Genomic DNA, 21,682 nt, shown 5'->3' with positions numbered 1-21,682 from the left:
AAAGGCAGAGCTGCTTGCTTGCACTCCTTTGGTGGAGCTGCGTACAGACAAGAATTTGTCTTTGAATTGTCAACTACCAGTGCACATTAAGGTCTCATTGGCCACCGTGCACTGGTATATTTGGATCTAAATTATATCTTTGGCGAATACCCGGGAAGCCGGGGTAAATTTGACCTACTTTGGCTCAAAATTAATCTTTTTCCCCTGAAAGGTCACAGGGGCAGGTCGGACCATAAAGACCTCATGAAGGGGCCGGTAGGACCTGGAAATAAACTCTGATCAAAAAAAAAAAAAAAAAAAAAAAAAAAAATTCTATCATTCTATCACTGAATACCACATCATCAAAATGGCTGATACCGCTGTCGCTGCTCCCGTCGCTGCCCCAACACCCGCCAAGGTGAAGAAGGCTGCCAAGCCCAAGAAGCCCGCAAGTCATCCCAAGTACAGCGAGATGATTGCCGCCGCACTTGGTGCCCTGAAAGAGAGGTCTGGCTCCTCAAGACAGGCTATCCTGAAGTACATCCAGGCCAACTACAAGGTCGGGGATAACGTCAGTGCCGTCAACGCCCACCTGAAACTGGCCCTCAAGGCTGGCGTCAAGAGTGGAGCCGTTAAGCAGTCCAAGGGCACCGGTGCCTCTGGATCCTTCAAGCTTGGAGAGGTGAAGAAGGCCGCAAAGAAGGCTGCCAAGCCTAAGGCTGCCAAGCCCAAGAAGGCAAAGGCCCCTAAGAAGGCCAAGACAACCCAAGAAGGCGGGCGCCAAGAAGCCTGTAGCCAAGAAAACCGCTGCCAAGAAGGCCCCAGCCAAGCCAAAGAAGGCCAAGACACCAAAGAAGGCTGCCGCTGCTAAGCCAAAGAAGGCTGCTGCCAAGCCTAAGAAGGCTGCTTCTAAGTCACCAAAGAAGCCCAAGGCACCCAAGAAGGCAAAGACACCAAAGAAGGCGTAAAAGTAAAAGGCTTCCCAAGTGTCTCACAGACTTCAACTCAAAGGTCCTTTTCAGGACCATTCATCCTATTTTGAAAGAATTGTCTTTGTCGGCTGTCGATTTGCCATTTGTATACCATACAAAATTACTCGCAGGCATAAAATTCAACATTTGTCTTTATGTTAAGCTATGAACCATACACGTGTAATGTTTTGGCATAGAGACAGACATAGTGGACAACGTGTACCTGTTAGCACAAAGGTAGGTCTGCAGATTTTGAGTTTCATGTTACACTAATATTAGCAAGCAGCTATTTTAACAAAATTCCCCAACTTGGAGACAAAAACAGTCACAGTGAATTAATTTGTTTTGGCTACTTTGCTAAGTTCATATGTGTCTTCTATATTTATGCATGTATGAGCTTCATAAACATCACATTGGACTTGATTTAACTCCAAAATATACATGTTTAGGTTTGTGTAGCTAGCCTTTCATAGGGCTATTTTACATGCAAAATACTCAAAGGTTTAACACGCCACGGCCTTGTCCATGTATATACTGTTTATATCAAAGACATAATTTTAAATTGTGCAGCTTGTTTCATACACATTGCTTTTTCAAAGCTATATTATCGCTTAACAAAACGTACATAACTCGCATATTTACAACAGTTATTCGCACCAGCCTAACCCGCGATACTATGAGCGTTTTGATTGGCTGACGCTGTTTGTCACGCTGGCGTTGATTTGTTAATTTACTATCCGTTTTCAGATACGAAATTTGCAACGCGGATTGTAGCCAATCGACTGTCACTCGCACACCGCTTGTTTCGTTATATTAGCCCGTTTTTTCAGTTGTCGAACATACTGCATTCGGATCGTTACTCTCGCGGCGAACGGACGTGCTTCTTGCTAAATCGGATTTTTGGATTATATTAATTAATTGCATTTCTTATCAGGCGTGTTTCTAGTCTAAGTCTATCTACCATTTCATACTGAATTCAGGGTCTATCTCTTGAAGTCGTACTTCGGGGAAAGAGCTCCGCTTGCAATAGGATCTAAGAGGAGTTGTTTAAGTGGGTTAGTTTTAGGAAAGGAAAAAAAAATAAGTTAAAGAATTTAAATCGCAAAGGTTAGCTTATCCCTACAAATTTACAGTGTCTTCTTAGGAATAAAAGCATTAATAATAATAAAATCATTGTCTCATTAATAAGTTCAGTGCTAAGTGGAACAGAAAGGAACTAAGATAGGGAACCCAATCGGATCATAATCAGGTGTAATACTATCTCTCTTAATTGTGCTATAGTGGGGGTGGATCTGTTTCACAGTGGGTGGATTTGGGAAAAGAAGGGCCGCGGAAAGTAGTAAGTCTTGTTAAGAGCTAACCCTAACATTATTTACCTTCCCCAACCCTTACAGCTAATCCTCTTACCAACTAGGGTTATTGTTTGTTGATAGGGTAGTGATTTTTCTCCTGATTTCAGTAATTTTTAAGTGAGCTCTTACCTACGTTATTCCTGAATACATATATTGGACTTACGATACTCAATCATTAAACTTAATATTAACAACTGGAAATAATATCTCGCGACAATTCGTAAAAACCAGGATTTTTTATTATCATATCGCTCTCTCTCTCAATTAGCGCTAGGTATCCTTAATTTCTGACTGAGACCGTGAACAAACACAAATTATTCGCCCTTATATTATATCACCAGTGTCAATTACACAAAGAATAGCTTAGCAAGGCAGTGCGAAGTGCTATAAACAACACCTTTCACCCGCCGCGAACAAAGATCCCTAATTAGTAAAACCGCCCTTCTCAATCACAAACTAATTTCAATTAGTAATAGGCAGATAATTGATTGAAACGCGAATATATTACAGACATTCATATTATCCGTTTTGATTCTCTAATAACGACCAAGTTAAACATACGGTATAGTACAATAGCGCACCTGCTGGTACCTCTATCACGTCCGCGCATTCTAAAATAGCGACACTGGTGATCTACTTAAGAGTTAAAGTTGTTTTTTGCTTTTTGCCACTGATAGTGCCCCGATTCAAAATAATATACTAAGCGTTAACAGTAATTAGCAAAGTTACAAATAAATACAATTAACATAGCAGAATCGCAATGGAAGACGCGAATCGGGTAACTAAACCCAGTAATCCAAAGACGTACGCAGACGCCACTGCGTCGATGTTGCAAACGCCAAAAATAAAGAGGGCAACTTTCCGAGTCCAGGACATATCCTTGGACTCGGAAACGTTCTCACCGTTCACTGTTCCACTAACCCCTCAGCAACTCCTTGACATGCTAAACAGTAAATCCCCTGAGGAACCGACGGTTAACGGAAGCCCGGATACTGCTCCAATCTCTCCGCTCTATACGGCCACTCGTATTCCAAACTACAACTTACTCTCTCAAACCTCTCCACCGGCAGAGAGAAATATCACTAGGCCATTAGAGACATCCCCTCCTAGGGATACTAACACTTCCGGTACTCAATCCGTCAGGCCACCCGCTCCCAAGCAACGTCCTACGCACGCAATATGGCTCACCCTTTGCCTGAGCACTGTCGCGGCGGTTTTTCCGCGGGACAAGGCTAAGGCAATTGGCGATGCCTTCGTTAAATTCGTAGGCGCGGAACAGGCGAAACCGTTCAAGGAGATTAGGTCTGGTCTGTTGTTTAAAATCCGCAAAGACGCGTTACCTAAGGCCCGACAATTCTCTTTTGGTACTTTTGACTTTAAACTCACAGAAAAACCCAAATACGGCAAAGGAATTATCCAAATACCGAAACACGCGAACGTTGAACAACTCAAAAACGAGCTGAAAGCCAAGCCTAATGTTGAAGCCGTACATAGTGGCACCAAAAACAGCTTTTTAACGGTCACTTTTAATACCGAAAACACTCATACCAACATCATAGGCCTCAACGTTAAACCGGCACTTCTCGCCACCCTCCGCTGTTTCAAATGTCAGATGTTCGGACATGCATCCAACATATGTAAAAATAATGCGAAATGTCCTCACTGCGCCGGCAATCACGCACACGCATCGTGCAAAACAAAGAACGTAAAGAAATGTGCCAATTGCGACGGAAAGCACAGCGCGGCGTACAAGGGGTGCCCCGAGTACCTTAAGTATCAAACCTTGATAAACAATAAAAACCTACGAGTGACCAACCAATATATCCATAACATAGAAGTAAGAAATAAGAGAACTAATCTAGAACAATTAGCTAAACAACTAGTCGGAAAGTCGGAAGCCGAAATTTTAACCATACTCCAATATAAATTTCCCGATAACGAGGCGGAACACCAAGCTACTACAACCACAACCAATCCTAAACAGCCCGTGCATCCAAAACCGGCCGATCAGTACATAACACTTGACAACAATAACACACAATCTACCAACAGACAACAACAATCCAGTCAGCCACCCAATAAAACAGCCTCCCTAGCACCTCCGAAACAACAACAACAACAACGTCAACCTCTACGCTCACAAGAACAACGAACAACAAAGCAACAACAACACAAACATAGCTCGCATGAAAAACCAGCGCGTTCAACCCAGCACATACCTAGGAACCGACCACGTATAGGTCGCTATTGCTCGACCCCCATTAAGCATTCTAGATACAACAATAGATTCTCGCTCGCGCCGCCTTTCCCGGCCTGCTTCCGGAACGCATATGGCTTTTACTAATCAACACCTATATATACCTATAGCTCGTACAACGTAACAACACACATCCTTCAATGTCTACGACAAATATCAACACTATTTCTAATCTTACCGTTTTGTCGTGGAACGCCCGAGGGGTTGGCAGTCATATTTCAAATCACAAAATGTATGAGCTACAGAACTATGTAAACAATCACGAAGTCCATGTGGTATGCCTCCAAGAAACAAACTTTAAGAGTAAAAACAAGCAAGTACATCTAAAAGGTTATCAAGACCCTGTAAGATCTAAAGAAAGGGATAAAGCCTCGGGCACTGGAGTAGCCATCTATGTAAAATTAGGCATCCCATTTACGGAAATTAGCATCAACCAAGATTGCCTTATCGAATCGTGTGCCATCACACTTCACCTTACTAAACATCTTTGTTTTCGTGTACAATGTGTCTATGCTCAACCCGCAGATAACACTGTCAAAAACTATTCCAAAATTTTCCACTCTATAGAACATAGAAACAATAATATTATCGTTGGGGACTTTAACCTTAAACACCCTTGCTGGAACCCCGAGGGCGATCCACGATGCGACGATCATGCAGAAAATTTGCTAAAATTTATGAATAACAACAGTCTCAACTTCCTAAACGACGGACAGGTGACGCGACTGTCCGACCGCGCCGACCACCTAGATAGCGCGATTGACCTCGCCCTTACGTCGGCTAACTTACAAGCTATTAGCGAGTTTAATGTTATTGACAATTCGTTTGGGAGTGACCATCTCCCTATAGTAATAAGTCTAAAACTAAAAATAGAGCACACCCTTCCGTCAATGCAACACAAGTGGAAAATCAATAAGGCTTCACCTGAGCAATGGAACAACTTTAAAGCGCAATGCGATAATGAATTTACCCCAAACCAAGACCCTACTGACTCTAACACCCACTTCCGATCATATCTAACTAAACTTAAAACAGCACTAGACAACTCAATCCCTGTAGTTAACAAAAAACCTAAAAAGATTAAACGCTCTGTCCCCTGGTGGAACCAGGAGTGCGAAGCAGCCATTAAATACCGTGAAAAATGTAGGAGAAAATGGAACAAAATAAAAACAGGCCCTAAATATGAAAAACTTAAAGAAGCTCGCGCAACGGTAAAACAAATAATCAAAAAAGCGAAACTCGACAGCTGGAATGATTTCTGTAACAATCTCTCGTACAAAACGACTAGCAAGGAACTTTGGGATCAGGTACACCGTATGCAAGGTAGGCCGCCCCCCATTACTCCTATATTCCGTATAAACGGCGAAATTCTTGTAACCAACGCCGATAAAGCTACGGCCCTAGTCCATCACTATCAAGCTGTAAGCAGCGACGAAGGCTACACCCAAGAATTCATAGAGCGTAAACTTAAAATCAAACAGGAATTCCCCGCCTGGCTCGAAACTCATAAACAAGATGCAAACCATAATTATAATGCCCCGTTCAGCCTCTTTGAATTAGAAACAGCCTTACTAACGTGTAAAAATGGCGCACCAGGCGATGATAACATCCATTATAAAATTCTCAAACAACTTCCTCTCTCCGCAAAACAAGATCTACTCGCTCTTTACAATAAATCATGGACCGAAGGCACGCTGCCGGAGGAATGGCACGAGGCCACAATTATTCCGATACTCAAACGTAATAAGCCTAAAGATGACCCAGCCTCATATAGACCAATATCCTTAACCTCAACATTTACAAAACTAATGCAGAAAATGATTAAACCACGTCTATGCGCTTTCCTCGAAAAAAACAACCTAATTTCAAATAATCAATCAGGGTGTAGAGCCCATCACTCATGTGAGGATCATTTAGTGCGCCTCGAAGCCGATATAAAGAGAGCTCAAACCCTCGGCCAATCTGTGGCAGCCGTATTCCTAGACCTAACGGCCGCGTTCGATAAATTATGGAACGAAAACGCGATTCAAATGCTAAATAAGCTAGGAATACAAGGTACTATGCTAAAATGGCTTGCAGCTTTCCTCACAACTCGCAAAATCAAAGTTCGACTGCAGGACGCGACCTCCGAAACGGTCGACACTATAAACGGCTGCCCCCAGGGAAGTGTTCTCTCACCGATTCTATTTTCCGCTACAATGAACACGCTAGACCGTGCAATCAACGAGCATAATGCTAAAAATGAAATCGATCTAATTAAACTCTCTCTTTTCGTTGACGACAGTGCTATATGGACTACATCTAAATCACCAAAAATAGCAATTTCCAAAATTCAAAAAGCTTTAACTACTATTGAAACTTGGAGTTCAACATACGGTTTTATAATTAATCCTACTAAAACTCAAGCAATCGTTTTCTCAAACGGCACCTCCAAAGCGACATCTAACAAAATTGCAGACCTTCCTCAATTAACGCTCTGTGGCACTATGCTTCCGTACCTTGAAAAAATTACCTTCCTTGGGATGATATTTGACAAATACTTAACTTGGAAAGACCACATCCTTAATTTACTAGTGCGATGCCAAAAAGACCTTAACTTTATAAAATGCATCCAGAAAAATAACTGGGGTACAGATAAGCAAGCGCTGATGCGTATTTACAAAGCCACTATATGGGCAAAAATAAACTACGGAAGCATAGCATACCACTCAGCCAACAACAATCTACTATACAAGCTTCAAGTAATACAAAATACAGCACTAAAAATTATCACGGGCACGCGTAAATCCACAAGAACCGTTCTCCTCCACATCGAATGTGGGATGCTTAAACTGGACCATCAAAGAGAAATTAATCAGCTTAAATACCACGCGCGCACAAAGGCTTTAGGAAATGATCTCCCCATCAACTTAAGCGTAACCAAGGACGACCCGGTCTACCTTAAAGGAAACAAGAAACCCTCGTACGCGATGAATGTTCAAAAGCTAAACGAGTATTATGCGATCGATAATATTAAAGTACAGCCACCTACTTATTATAGCCTGAGTGAAATATCCAAACCTAACATCGACTTTCACCTCTCAACACTAATTAAAAAATCCGAAATCGACTCCAACAGCGCAACCATCGCTCTAGACTATATTAATACCACATACGGCGAACACACTCAGATTTACACGGACGGTAGTAAAAATGAGGAATTAGAACTAGCCGGCGCTGCGTACGTAGTTTATAACCCGCAAAATGCCATTATCCATCACGGCAGAGTAAAACATCCAAAAGAATTGTCCATATTCACCTGTGAACTATCGATCATTAACGACGCAATAATATGGCTAAATACGATTGACACTCACGATCAAACATACTACGCGATTTTAACTGACTCTCTTAGCGCATTACAAGCACTAAACGCAGGTTCATCAAAAACGCGACCAGACTTAATATACGCAGTCTTAGAAGGTATCACGCAATTGACTAATAAAAACATATCTCTGAAATTAATATGGATACCGAGTCATGTAGGCATCCCGGGCAACGATTATGCCGACAAACTTGCAAAAATAGGATCACAAGAGGGTATACTCTCCGGGTTAAAACCCAGCGCACGCGAACTTATCGCCAATATTAACCAAAAAGCGTATACTGAACAAGATCACCACTATTCAATATACTGCGCTGATCATGATTTACCATTTATCACTAACCCCAGCCACAAGATTCATATCTATAGCGCCATTAAACAAGAAGACAGAGCATATACGCGCATGCGCCTAATGGTGTCTAGATTACATGGCGATTACCACACAACAGTTCTCTGCCCCCAATGCAACGTTCCAGACACCTTCGAACATTTATTCTTTATATGCCCTCATCATGCGGCCCAAAGACTAGAGCTAAGTGCAGGTGTAATAGCAGCATACAGCAATAACACGGTAAATATTGATCGCCGTCTACTGTTAATGCCTCCGAACAAGATCGGATCCGTTGTAAGGCAACATGTTTTCAAATTTTTGCGAGACACGGGATATCTGAGCAAAATATAAACGCTAATTACATCGCGCATGAAACGTACAGATAAACACTCCGATAGCGAGTTTCCAACGCGAATGCCTTATTAAAATAAATACTGCAATAGAGATATACAAGAAATACCGTGTTCTTTACAACCTAAATATTATAATGACTGTTGAAAGCAATGGTCCCGAGTGGGACGCCGCGGTGATGCGGGAGACGCCGCAGGAAGGAAAATACATTGGTAGAATGTATCGCCTCATCCCAAAATTATACAAACATTATATATCCGTAACAATACCTCTTTGTTCTCATACTTATAGTAATATAAGGTTTAATTCTCATATAACTTGCCAAATAAACACAAATATGTACAGAAAAGACTATTTTTGAGATTCTAACGTATTCTAATTATCTCCCCTGTAATAGCAAGTTATAAGGAAGATCGCATTATACGAACATTCGCAATCTTAAACCCTTATTGCTACAAATTCTGCTCGTTTATGCAGTATGTCCTGTCAAAATTCAATTCAAAACTAGATGTATACCTTCACTTAATCTTTAAAAAAAGCGATACAATAGGGCATACTAATCAATCTAGCGTCTTATGTATTAATTACCTCCCTTAGGCTTATCCGAAAAAGCAAAAATATGCATATAAGCAAATCGCGTAATAAATAAAATAAAGCGCGTACCGGTGCCAAAATAAAAAAAAAAATACACTTAGCTAATTTTATTACACCCTGTCTTCCGGACCCTGTCCGTGGACTATGGCTAATGAGGGCCTCCCCTGGGCGGGCACGGATGACGGGTCACTTCAGTATGTCACTGTGGCCACTCGCCCGAGCCCGCCCAGAGAAGGCCTACGGCAGTATCACGGCCCGAACGTGGCACGGATACGTCAGCCGACCTATAGTTTCCCCGTCGCAGGGCATAGCCAACGGATCACACCTGTGTGTCAGTGGGGCCCCCTGGTCTGTGCCCTGTGACGACACCGCGGACGGGCAAGGGCTGACAGGCTACACAAAGTAACAACAGTACAACAGCAACAACACTCTCTTATTACAATGACGGAAGGGTTTACGCTAACAAATATAACTGACACCCAAACCCACGAAATATATTGGTCACCTGCCTCGCTAACAACCACAACTTAGCAACATAGACGCAATTTAACGCCCCCCCCCCCCCCCCGTGAGAAACAGTTAGCAATTGAGATAACAGTATCCGGGTTCCGCGAGACCCCTCCCCGTGCTGGCTTTTTAACTCTCCTTTTTTCCGCTGCATGCAGCACGCAGCAACCGACGACAACGTAACAGGGGAAAGCACACAGACAACTCACTTCCACAAATTAGCGGAAGCCGCACTAAGTGCGCACGTAAGTAACTCATAACTGGAGATATCTACAGTGCAACCCCTAGGTGTATATAGCATAACAGTATCATACTACCATATTTTTGTCATTATTTACATATGTATATTATAAAACTATGTTGGTTGGAGCGTGCCGGACGGGATAGATTATCTATGACTCTGCCGACACGACCCATCCAAGATGACCAAAAAAAAGAAAGGTAAATGTATTTATTATTTGCTCACCATCCTATATCCCAGTAGTACACTAACCGTTGTATTTGAATACTCTTATGTACCTATATAGCCGGCGTCGCCACAGAACGTCAATTACGACGCAGGAAGTAGCTCCGCTACGGCCAATCAAAATAGTACATAGGGCTGCTGCCGATGTCACCATAGATAATATAACTATAACGTGCGTGCTCTCCTAATACCAAACTACTAAAACACAGCCCCTCTCTTCTATCATCGAGTAAATGACCTATCAAAACTAGTCTGGCCCCCACAACAACACAGAGCGGCAGACCACCACCTCAGCAAGAAGAAAGAAAAATCTTGATATTGTCTATGCCCACAATTACACTAGTCATCTCGGTCGAATAAAGCATAGTCAGGCCCCCTCTTCTATAGTTAAATAAATGATAAAAAAAAAAAAAAATTATAAAAAAAATAAAAAAATTAATAAATAAATAGTCTGGCCCATACTACCATTTTCATAAAAATAACAGTGAGAGCCCACGTCACCATAAAATATGACACAAGGCAGCATAGCGATACTTGAAAAATAACTAACACCATGTACTAACATGTCCTCCGCGAGGGACGTTAAAAGGGGGTGCAGTGTATCGGTGCTATACACCGGGCACTTAAAAGAACCAGGGACGCCTCTGGAATTGGGGCGTTGCCTGTATCCCGCTCGAACCCCCACTAACACCTCTCTTGGGGCGGAGAGCACAACAACCACACACAGTCAGACAAAAACGGGTTTACTACAACATAATAATAACGTCTAACTAAGCTCTAAAAACTCCTTATAACATAGTACATCACTTCACACCTAAATATAAACACAAACACTACGTAACAGTAAATATAATTTTAATTATAAAACTGATGCATGGTCTGTATGGGGGACAGGCGGGCGAAAAAAGACGATGGTGGCTCCGAGTGGAATGAGTGCTGCTCCTTGGTCGGCCTCTAGGACTGATCTACACACAACCGCACATACATAATCACCTAGAACTCAACTACATAACACCCATTTACCCAGCACCCCCAAACAAACTAGTACACCGAACACACCTATATAACGCCCACATACATACAACACTAACCTACACAACACCCTAAGCAAACCAATACACAGAAAACCCCTACATAACAAACAAATTCACACTACTCATGCACACAGCATTACACCTAATCACAAAATCATCACCAACAATACAGTACAGGGCACATTAAGGTCTCATTGGCCAGCGTGCACTGAACGCTACTAAAACTAAAAGTAAAAACCTTTGGCAAAACACCCGGACACCCGGGGTAAATCTGACCTACTCTGACTTAAAACAACTTTTATCTCCTGAAAGGTCACAGGGGCAGGTCGAACCTCAAAGACCTCGTGAAGAGGCCGGTAGGACCTGTAAATAAACTCTGATTCAAAAAAAAAAAAAATGCAAACATAATCACCTAGAACTCAACTACATAACACCCATTTACCCAGCACCCCCAAACAAACTAGTACACCGAACACACCTATATAACGCCCACATACACACAACACTAACCTACACAACACCCTAAGCAAACCAATATACAGAAAACCCCTACATAACAAACAAATTCACACTACTCATGCACACAGCATTACACCTAATCACAAAATCATCACCAACAATACAGTACAGGGCACATTAAGGTCTCATTGGCCAGCGTGCACTGAACGCTACTAAAACTAAAAGTAAAAACCTTTGGCAAAACACCCGGACACCCGGTGTAAATCTGACCTACTCTGACTTAAAACAACTTTTATCTCCTGAAAGGTCACAGGGGCAGGTCGAACCTCAAAGACCTCGTGAAGAGGCCGGTAGGACCTGTAAATAAACTCTGATTCAAAAAAAAAAAAAAAAAAATGTCGAACATACTGTCTTACAGCAGCAACGATGGCAAGAACAAAGCAGACCGCTCGTAAATCCACAGGTGGAAAGGCTCCACGCAAACAGCTGGCTACCAAGGCCGCTCGCAAGAGCGCACCAGCAACCGGCGGTGTCAAGAAGCCTCACAGATACAGGCCAGGAACCGTCGCCCTTCGTGAAATCAGAAGGTACCAGAAGTGCACCGAGCTCCTCATCAGGAAACTGCCATTCCAGCGCCTGGTTCGTGAAATCGCTCAGGACTTCAAGACTGACCTCCGATTCCAGAGCTCCGCTGTCATGGCTCTCCAAGAGGCCAGCGAGGCTTACCTGGTCGGCCTTTTCGAGGACACCAACTTGTGCGCCATCCACGCCAAGCGTGTCACCATCATGCCAAAGGACATCCAGCTCGCACGCCGTATTCGCGGTGAACGTGCGTAAGCTTTTGTACTTGGCTAAAACACAAACAACGGCCCTTTTTAGGGCCACATAAACATTGCGAGAGAATATCTTTCAGTTGTCAAAGTCAATCAAACTTAGCCTAAGCCGACTATTCACGTCCCAACATATATCAACAGTACCCCGCCAGCAAATATACGCGTCAGGAACGCTATAGTGTACACTCGCATCTCAATTCATGTTCGTCAGATATGCAATGACCCTTCACGTTCAATCATCTCGTTATTACTCTTGAAGGTTCAATTACGAGCCGTGTTGTTTATAAGTCATTCACAAAGTGGCATAAAACACAATGTAGATCATAGGTTTCGCGTATTATAACCAGCTCGGTGACAAACTCACGTGTGAAGTGGCCAAGATTGAGAGTTTTTCAGACCAAAATCGCCCCAGACCTCAACTTTACCGTTACGGTACACAGTCATGCACTCAAGGCAACACAAAGTGAATGCACGCATCAAATAACGGGCAGATATTCTACACATTTCAATCAAGAAAACACCGTTCAGTATCTTATGAACGGACATAATTCACATCAAACTCGCATGCACACGCAAATCGGCCGTTTTCACTGATTTTCTTCGACCAATCAGATTCGACCACCGACCAATCAGCGTTAAGCAGCCCGAAAGTAGGTTAGCAGGTCACATCACAGTGCTCTAACTGCTCTTTGTGTTTAAATAGCCGCAAAAAGACCCAGTTAAAGCATTCTACAGCTAGTACCTGATAGATACAATATGTCTGGACGTGGTAAGGGCGGAAAAGGACTCGGAAAGGGAGGCGCCAAGCGTCACCGAAAGGTTCTGCGTGATAACATCCAGGGTATCACGAAGCCCGCAATCCGCCGTCTCGCTCGTCGTGGTGGTGTGAAACGCATCTCTGGCCTCATCTACGAGGAGACCCGAGGTGTCCTCAAGGTGTTCCTTGAGAACGTCATCCGCGATGCCGTGACATACACTGAGCACGCCAAGAGGAAGACCGTCACTGCCATGGACGTCGTCTATGCCCTCAAGAGACAAGGCAGGACTCTGTACGGATTCGGCGGTTAATCGAACCTTCTGTACAGAAGCTACAAAACGGCCCTTTTTAGGGCCACACACACATTTCGAAAGACTTTTCTTACAAATTGTCACAATATACTAGTGTTACGTTAAAGCGTCAGATTGTTAGGTTACTTGCATTCATGCATTAGATACACACACTCTGGTATGAGTCGTATGGTTCATAAGACTAACGCAATGTCCCGAATTCATTACTTCTTTACAGTGCGGTCACACGCTCAATTACCAATATTAAGCCTAATTTTAGGGCATTATTTCGTTCAACCCATGTACCAGTGTTATAAGGCGAAACTATCATCATTCGCATTTGAATGTTTCGTTACCGGACATGCGGCCTGGCGGTGTTTGCGTTCATTTTTTTCTATTACAGACACCATTGACGTTAGCATGTGCATTAGGTTTCATATTGAACATTGTGGAGGACTTATTAATAAGTAAACACATTACTTAGTCTTAATAGATCATTAATAATTTGCGATGCAAACATAGGGCTTCGACAGTATTGCTTTAGCCTTCGTAAACACGTGTAAATACAAACGCGCATGCGTTAAAACTGCAGCCAATCACGAGCGAGCGCGGTGTACACTGCATTGGAAGTAGGTCAATCCGTTTTCGAGAGTGAGTCGTTCATATAAATAGCAGTTGAAACGCGTTGCACACATTCATTCTCTGCATCGATTTGGAAATCATGCCGACCAAGGGTGTTGCAAGCAAGGGCTCTAAGAAGGCCGCCACTAAGGCTAAGACCGCGCGCTCCACTGACAAGAAGAAGCGCAGGAGGAGGAGGGAATCCTACGCCATCTACATCTACAAAGTCTTGAAGCAGGTGCACCCCGACACCGGAGTGTCCAGCAAGGCCATGTCGATCATGAACAGCTTTGTCAACGACATCTTCGAGCGCATTGCTGCCGAGGCTTCCCGCCTTGCCCACTACAACAAGCGATCCACCATCACAAGCAGAGAGATCCAGACCGCTGTGCGTCTCCTGCTGCCTGGTGAGCTCGCCAAGCACGCCGTGTCCGAGGGCACAAAGGCTGTCACCAAGTACACCAGCAGCAAGTAAACAACTTCTGTGGTGCTTCAAAACAAACGGCCCTTTTTAGGGCCACCCAACTTTCTTACGAAAGAATTGTCTTATTGTCACACGAACATAAATATCATTGCTTAATATTAGTGCCAAATAGTAAAAACAAACAATTTTAAGTATATGGCAGAGGTTTGTTTTGATGCCCTTTACACTATTCACGTAATAGAACGTGTTCAGAGTACAAACTCTACATAACATAAACGTTGCAAATAAGGGCCAAATAGTGTTCCTCCGTGAGTGTGGTCAAGTGTATAATCAATAGTCGTACGTGTATCTTAGAAGTAACGATCTCGTATTACACACAGTTAGGGCATGTACCAACGGGTAGCATTTTATAGTCATATGTTTGTTAACAATTATTGAAAATTATCACCGAATGTTACGTTCCAACATACACGGAACAAGCACACAACGAAATGAACTTGCCGAACATGTCGAAATAAACTTCGCGCTGATTGGTTGACCTGCTTTTGTAACGAGGACGCTGATTGGCTGAAATTGCTTAACTTCGCAAAGCAAAGTAGGTCAATCCGTTTTCGAAACAAAAAAAATAATATATATACGGCAAAACGCGTTTGCCGATGTATTTTCTGTTGCACTCACAACCGAAAGCACAATCATGTCTGGACGCGGAAAGGGAGGAAAGACAAAGGGGAAGGCAAAGAGCCGCTCATCCAGGGCTGGACTTCAGTTCCCAGTGGGCAGAATCCACCGTCTCCTGCGCAAGGGCAACTACGCCGAGCGTGTTGGAGCTGGTGCACCCGTGTACTTGGCTGCCGTTCTCGAGTACTTGGCCGCTGAAGTTCTCGAGCTGGCTGGCAACGCTGCCCGAGACAACAAGAAGTCAAGAATCATCCCTCGTCACCTGCAGCTCGCCATCCGCAACGACGAGGAGTTGAACAAACTTCTGTCTGGAGTCACCATCGCTCAGGGTGGTGTGCTGCCAAACATCCAGGCCGTTCTTCTGCCCAAGAAGACCAAGCAGGCTGGTGGCAAATAAGCACCTTCTCTGGCTTGAAACGTTACGCAAACGGCCCTTTTTAGGGCCACCTAAACGATACTGAAAGAAATATCTCGTGACATTGTCAACAACTTATGCACTAACCAAACACTCATTAGCCGACTGACTGACTCACTCACTCACTCACTCACTCACTCACTCACTCACTCACTCACTCACTCACTCACTCACTCACTTGCCTGCCTGTCCGCCCGCTCGCTCGCTCCCTCCTTCATTCGCTTCCCTAACGATTGGGGAGTATAAATACATCGGTATAACATACAAAGAAATACCATTTTGGGTGCTTACCAGCCCTCTCTTCCAGACCACTGACGTAAACTAACGTAACGTAATAGGTCCACGCAGGCTTTAGGGGCCTTGAAGACAGAGTAAGTCACACGTGTATTCGCTTGTTTTAGGCCATGTTCGGAAACATTTTCATCCTTGCTCAGGCGGTTACCTACACCACCCAACCGGTCAGGCAACGCCGTGGATAGGGTGCGTGGGCTTCATAGCCAACCTCGTTCGGAAGACAGCAATGACCCATAAGCATCGCAGTATTACATTCCGGGTAGCTGGGAATGGGAGAGCAACCCACTGCTCGTACTTGGGGTCGAGTTATTGTGCAGTTTTCAAACACTGGCAAGGGCCCCACCGAAAATCCTGGTACGAGAATTTGCTAGAGCACTTGCCTTAAACAATAGCCTCTCATACGCACTGACTGACACTACCGAACGATAGCCGATGCCCTAACACTGGTATGAGCCAAAACCATGGCTAAATCACGATTATGGAAAGCTTAAGGGCCCAGGCTCACACTATGTGAAGGTTACTGATGCTTAAAGAGTCGAGGGACGCACGCCGGGTAGTTTTGGGGACACGTACTGGTACTGCACGCATGGTGTTTAGTGCTTTCTTACTCTGTGTTTCTCGTGTGTTCGTTTTTATCAAGGACTTGGTGTTTCTCTGTACTAGGGACTTCCACAAATATACGTACTGTATGGGCAGGTCATATTGTGATGCGATTCAAGTATGAACAACGATAGGAAGAGGACTAGGCAAGTGTATTGTCGCTGTTTTAACCCATAAATATCTGTCCACCGTGCTTTTGTGGCGACTTGTGTGACTTGTAATACTATTTTCGTCGTTATTTCCATGCCCAATCCTTATAAAACCTGGTAGTGCTTGAAGATCTATCTTTCATCTACGTACCTATGTTCATTCGCATCAATTTACACAAATGATACATTAGAAATATGCAATAATACAAGCACGAAGAAACACACGAACATAAAATTTCTGCGCGCACCTGCCGGTATCTCTATCACGTCCGCGCGATCAAATACCAACGCTGGTGACCTACTTTACATATAAAGACTTAGGCAGCCGGTTTTCTATCATTCTATCACTGAATACCACATCATCAAAATGGCTGATACCGCTGTCGCTGCTCCCGTCGCTGCCCCAACACCCGCCAAGGTGAAGAAAGCTGCCAAGCCCAAGAAGCCCGCAAGTCATCCCAAGTACAGCGAGATGATTGCCGCCGCACTTGGTGCCCTGAAAGAGAGGTCTGGCTCCTCAAGACAGGCTATCCTGAAGTACATCCAGGCCAACTACAAGGTCGGGGATAACGTCAGTGCCGTCAACGCCCACCTGAAACTGGCCCTCAAGGCTGGCGTCAAGAGTGGAGCCGTTAAGCCGTCCAAGGGCACCGGTGCCTCTGGATCCTTCAAGCTTGGAGAGGTGAAGAAGGCCGCAAAGAAGGCTGCCAAGCCTAAGGCTGCCATGCCCAAGAAGGCAAAGGCCCCTTAGAAGGCCAAGACACCCAAGAAGGCGGGCGCCAAGAAGCCTGCAGCCAAGTAAACCGCTGCCAAGAAGGCCCCAGCTGAGAACATAGAGACAATAATACTTCTGGCATGACGAAAGAACTGCTATACATGAAACAGGGCTTCGCATCAGCCTTCTAGCTCTCAAAGCTATTGAAATCGGTAACAATACATTCAAGAGAAACGCATTTCATGCTATTTTGATATAAAACTAATACAAGTGTTTCAACAAAAAAGAGTATTGTTAAAGCTTATAAATTCTAGTAAACAAAATAAATAAATAAGAAATATTATTAAAAAATATTAATGTGTGACATCACATATGGCCTGACCCAACGCCTCTTTCTGTTACAAACTTCACATTGTTTACGCCCCTTACATCCTCTCTGAAACTTGACGCACTTTATGGAAGGCCCCCAGCAGGACGTCTCCACTCATACACAGACCTGTCATAAACATGCTCGATTTGTGTGGGATTCACGGATTTATCAGAGATGGTGCATTCACACTTCAATATCGTTGACAGGCCTTAATGCAAATAAGGTACACATTTCATGATGATAGTTGGTTGTAAATTAATATTAAATGTCAATCACGAAGTTTCAATAAATTAAATATAAGCATCATGTTTGTACGTTGAAAATGGTATGGAATGATTAAACTTAAAACATTAAATTATGGAACACAACTAAAATGACAACATCAATTATTTACCAAAAGGCAAAGGCGCGATTTAAGGCTTTGCTATACAGTTTTCCAGAAGCACATACTTAACTTTCAAGTCGCTTAAGAAACGTTTTCGAACAGTTTATTTAGTAATAACAAAATCAGTTCAAACATATAATATATAAAGCGATGCTCATATTTCATCTTTAAAAATACTGTTATCGGTGCTTTGTACTTTTACAAATGATTGGTTTGACTTATTAATTGATTTTTACATATACCATCTATATTTACATCTCTTTATATACTTGTAAGATGGTAAATATAAAGTAACCATGTAAGAGTTTTGTCTACATATTGACTATATTGTATCTAGCATCAATAAAGGTATTAAGGTACCTCAATAATATTGCGTTTAGTCATTAAATTGTAACTTATTCAGCAAATGTGTTACGTATAACATTTGATTTGTTGTTTAATTCAATGGCAACAACACGTTACCATTTTCTATTGAAATAAAATAGTGTGATATTGACACAATACTTTGCGTTAATTTGCATTAAAGCCTTGTCTTAATGTAGGTTAAGAATTCTCGATTTAGGTAATAAACGTCGACTTTGAGTTCAAATTATGTTAGGATAAGGAGCAGTTTTTATTAAAACTTATAGAAATAAAGAGTTGCATTTAAAAGAAAATAAGCTGTTCAATATACATATACAATAGAAAAGAAGCAACTTGGAAAGCTATTTGTGATTTGTTATCTTAATGAACAGTATTGCTCTTAAAAGCATAAACACATTGCTATTTAATTGGGCAAATAGTAAATACAAACAAGATTGTGAGATCATTCTAAATTCACATATATAGTACATCATTATCGGATCTAATAAATAAAAACTGATTTTATAAGAAAGTGTGGGCCCATAGGATACAGACATTCAATCACATTCGCTGGTGTATTATTAGTTACACTTATGGTGTATGAGATATACACCATCAGTAATGTCATACCATACGAGAGCGAGAGCGAAGCTCGAGTATGGTATGAGAGTGCTGTGAAGGTATATCCCATACACCATCCGATTCTTACTGTGTAACAATTTTATCTCAACTGACTACTCAATTACTCGGGATGTATGGAAATTACTCGGGATGTATGATAAATACAACATCGTCACGTGACCGCTGTAAGCCAATCGGATTTGGTCATTTTTGTAAGTGGTAAGATGATAAAGCTTACTAAGTATTTATGTTGCAATCTGACTAACAAACACAGGAGCGCAGTGATTTTCAATATATGTAACAAGGACATAAATCTAGCGGAAATACGTTCAAATTTACTTTAGTCACGACTTTAACAATCAACCAAAGATAATTGTATATGACATGTGTTTCTGAACATAAATCAAAATTGCCTGATTTCACGGTTTACTTAATTATTCATATGTTTTAAGTTTTACCACCGTAACATTTTTTTTCAGTCTTCACTTAAAAACTTATCTACAGACGGTAAAATAGACACAAAATGAAAATCTACCGTAGAAAGCCCGCTAGAAGTGGAGTCATAAACAATGACCCTCTAAGTAAGCCTAAAATAAAGAATATGCATAATTGTGAGTGATAGTAGTGGTAAAATTAGGATTCTGGCTCATCTCGAGTTTTCAACCATATTCATGGTTAAAAACCAAATTCAACCACAAGATGGTTAAAACTAAATTCAACCACAAGATGGTTAAAACCAAATTCAACCACAAGATGGTTAAAACCAAATTCAACCACAAGATGGTTAAAACCAAATTCAACCACAAGATGGTTAAAACCGAGTTCAACCACAAGATGGTAAAAACCGAATTCAACCACAAGATGGTTAAAACCAAATTCAACCACAAGATGGTTAAAACTGAATTTAACCATATTCATGGTTAAAACCAAATTCAACCACAAGATGTTTAAAACCAAATTCAACCACACCTGAACCAGGAATCGCGAAATACATGAAAATTCAATTTTCTTATTACAGTGACGGGGCGGCTGGAGGACTTTCGACCGTTGAGGCATATGCAAAATATTCTCCTTTTATATGTTTAATTTCCAAGTCTTGGTAAACAATGTCGTTTGGTTTGATCATTCCGAGTAAGAATGCCGTGGTAATCTTGAAAAGATATTATTTATTCCAGTTCCACAGAAAGGTCAAGCTTTCCCTAAGATATTTGCCTATTGACTTTCGACCTTGAAGAAACGTGTTTAAACCCTCCCACCCTCCATTAGCTTCAACCCACGGAGTAACATTCTGTTTAAGCCATATCTCCGTAAACTCTGAAAACTCTGGGTCGTAGTTGGATTTTTCAACCATCTGCTGTTGAAAGGTATACAGAGTTAAGATTCTCTCCCAGTTAAGATCTGGTAGCATCTCATTCGCAATTAGTACAAATACTGTTTTGCATACCGGAACGGTATTAACCACATCAAAGATAGCCTCGCTGTACTTGTTATTCTGTAACTCTAAAAGACCTTTTTGTAAATAAGTATTCATGGTTTGTTTTGTATGTTATATTTTTTAATATTTAACCTTAACGATCACGGGGCTCTTGACAGGATAGGTCGCACGGTACGACGGGTTGGGAAGTTTTATATTACAAAAAAAAATTGAATAAACTTAAGTATTTTTTTACTATATATAAAATGGATAACACAACAGTACAAGAGATGGTTCAACGGCGTATTCAGCAAATTGAAAATCCACCACCACGAGTTGAGCATCTAAATACAAGACTTTTACAAGAAATAAAATTCTCACAAAAAGCTATGAATGGTAAATATGCAAAATCTCATAAACCTGGTAAAAACTGTTTTCTTTATAATCTTTCTATTATGGATTAAGTAGATTTTAAAAAGGATTAAGGTTCATTTTCAAACCCAAACTGGGTATGAAAATGTCTATTACAAGTCTATTAGGCTTTTATTGTTAACCCATGAATTAAACGATTCGGGATAACCGAGCCACTTGACTAACGACTTGTTTCCGCGTTTTCGAATAACTTTTTCAATTCTATATACTTCTTGACTTGTCTTTTGTAGTTCTTGTTCATAAAACGTACCTTGTATTTCCTCACCATTATAATCAGTAATTTTATTCGTTGGTGGATCCGTATATTGAACTTGTGACACTGTACACACTTCCTCAGTCCATCTAGGCGTATATCCTTTTTCAAATATTCCATTTTTCTTAGTGATTCTCACCTTATCACCGACTTCAAATATTGGCTTACCGTACTTTTAAGGGTGTTTGGAGTACAAATTAAACCAAACTACGCTTTCCTTTTTTATCACTAGCATCAACAGGTGTCACTTTGATGGATGAATGCTTTGTGTTGTTATAATAATTGACCATTTCATTTAAGACATCGATATATTTTCTGGTAGAGTTGGCTGAAAAATATTTGAACATCTTTTCCTTCATTGTTCTGTTCCACCGCTCTACCACGGAACTTTTCTCTTCGTTTTCTGTGGAATACAACTCGACTC

General features: G+C 41.9%; 4 protein-coding genes and 1 pseudogene across 4 annotated transcripts; all 5 read left to right on the top strand.

Moving 5' to 3' along the window:
• Nucleotides 1-332: 332 nt before the first annotated feature.
• On the top strand, nucleotides 333-12,562 carry LOC127864336 (histone H1-delta-like; annotated as a pseudogene).
• A 692-nt stretch (nucleotides 12,563-13,254) lies between these two features.
• On the top strand, nucleotides 13,255-13,566 carry LOC127865235 (histone H4). The gene has a single exon (XM_052405255.1). It carries the CDS (start codon nucleotides 13,255-13,257, stop codon nucleotides 13,564-13,566), a length of 312 nt encoding a protein of 103 aa, XP_052261215.1.
• A 672-nt stretch (nucleotides 13,567-14,238) lies between these two features.
• LOC127864333 (histone H2B-like) lies at nucleotides 14,239-14,691 on the top strand. Its single transcript, XM_052403988.1, has one exon. The coding sequence runs from the start codon at nucleotides 14,267-14,269 to the stop codon at nucleotides 14,639-14,641; it is 375 nt and encodes a 124-aa protein (XP_052259948.1). The 5' UTR covers nucleotides 14,239-14,266; the 3' UTR covers nucleotides 14,642-14,691.
• A 570-nt stretch (nucleotides 14,692-15,261) lies between these two features.
• Nucleotides 15,262-15,685, top strand: LOC127864332 (histone H2A). The gene has a single exon (XM_052403987.1). The coding sequence runs from the start codon at nucleotides 15,285-15,287 to the stop codon at nucleotides 15,663-15,665; it is 381 nt and encodes a 126-aa protein (XP_052259947.1). The 5' UTR covers nucleotides 15,262-15,284; the 3' UTR covers nucleotides 15,666-15,685.
• A 1,392-nt stretch (nucleotides 15,686-17,077) lies between these two features.
• On the top strand, nucleotides 17,078-17,477 carry LOC127864331 (histone H1-delta-like). Its single transcript, XM_052403985.1, has one exon. It carries the CDS (start codon nucleotides 17,094-17,096, stop codon nucleotides 17,475-17,477), a length of 384 nt encoding a protein of 127 aa, XP_052259945.1. The 5' UTR covers nucleotides 17,078-17,093.
• Nucleotides 17,478-21,682: the final 4,205 nt, after the last annotated feature.

Source organism: Dreissena polymorpha, chromosome 1 (genome assembly GCF_020536995.1).
Source record: "Dreissena polymorpha isolate Duluth1 chromosome 1, UMN_Dpol_1.0, whole genome shotgun sequence".
Taxonomy (NCBI): domain Eukaryota; kingdom Metazoa; phylum Mollusca; class Bivalvia; order Myida; family Dreissenidae; genus Dreissena; species Dreissena polymorpha.
The sequence above is the reverse complement of the archived record's forward strand: the minus strand, read 5'-3'. Positions and strand labels throughout refer to the sequence as shown.

Bases quoted from the DNA above. Each gene is read 5' to 3' on its own strand.
- LOC127865235 (XM_052405255.1), top strand. From the start codon at position 13,255: ATGTCTGGACGTGGTAAGGGCGGAAAAGGACTCGGAAAGGGAGGCGCC.
- LOC127864333 (XM_052403988.1), top strand. From the start codon at position 14,267: ATGCCGACCAAGGGTGTTGCAAGCAAGGGCTCTAAGAAGGCCGCCACT.
- LOC127864332 (XM_052403987.1), top strand. From the start codon at position 15,285: ATGTCTGGACGCGGAAAGGGAGGAAAGACAAAGGGGAAGGCAAAGAGC.
- LOC127864331 (XM_052403985.1), top strand. From the start codon at position 17,094: ATGGCTGATACCGCTGTCGCTGCTCCCGTCGCTGCCCCAACACCCGCC.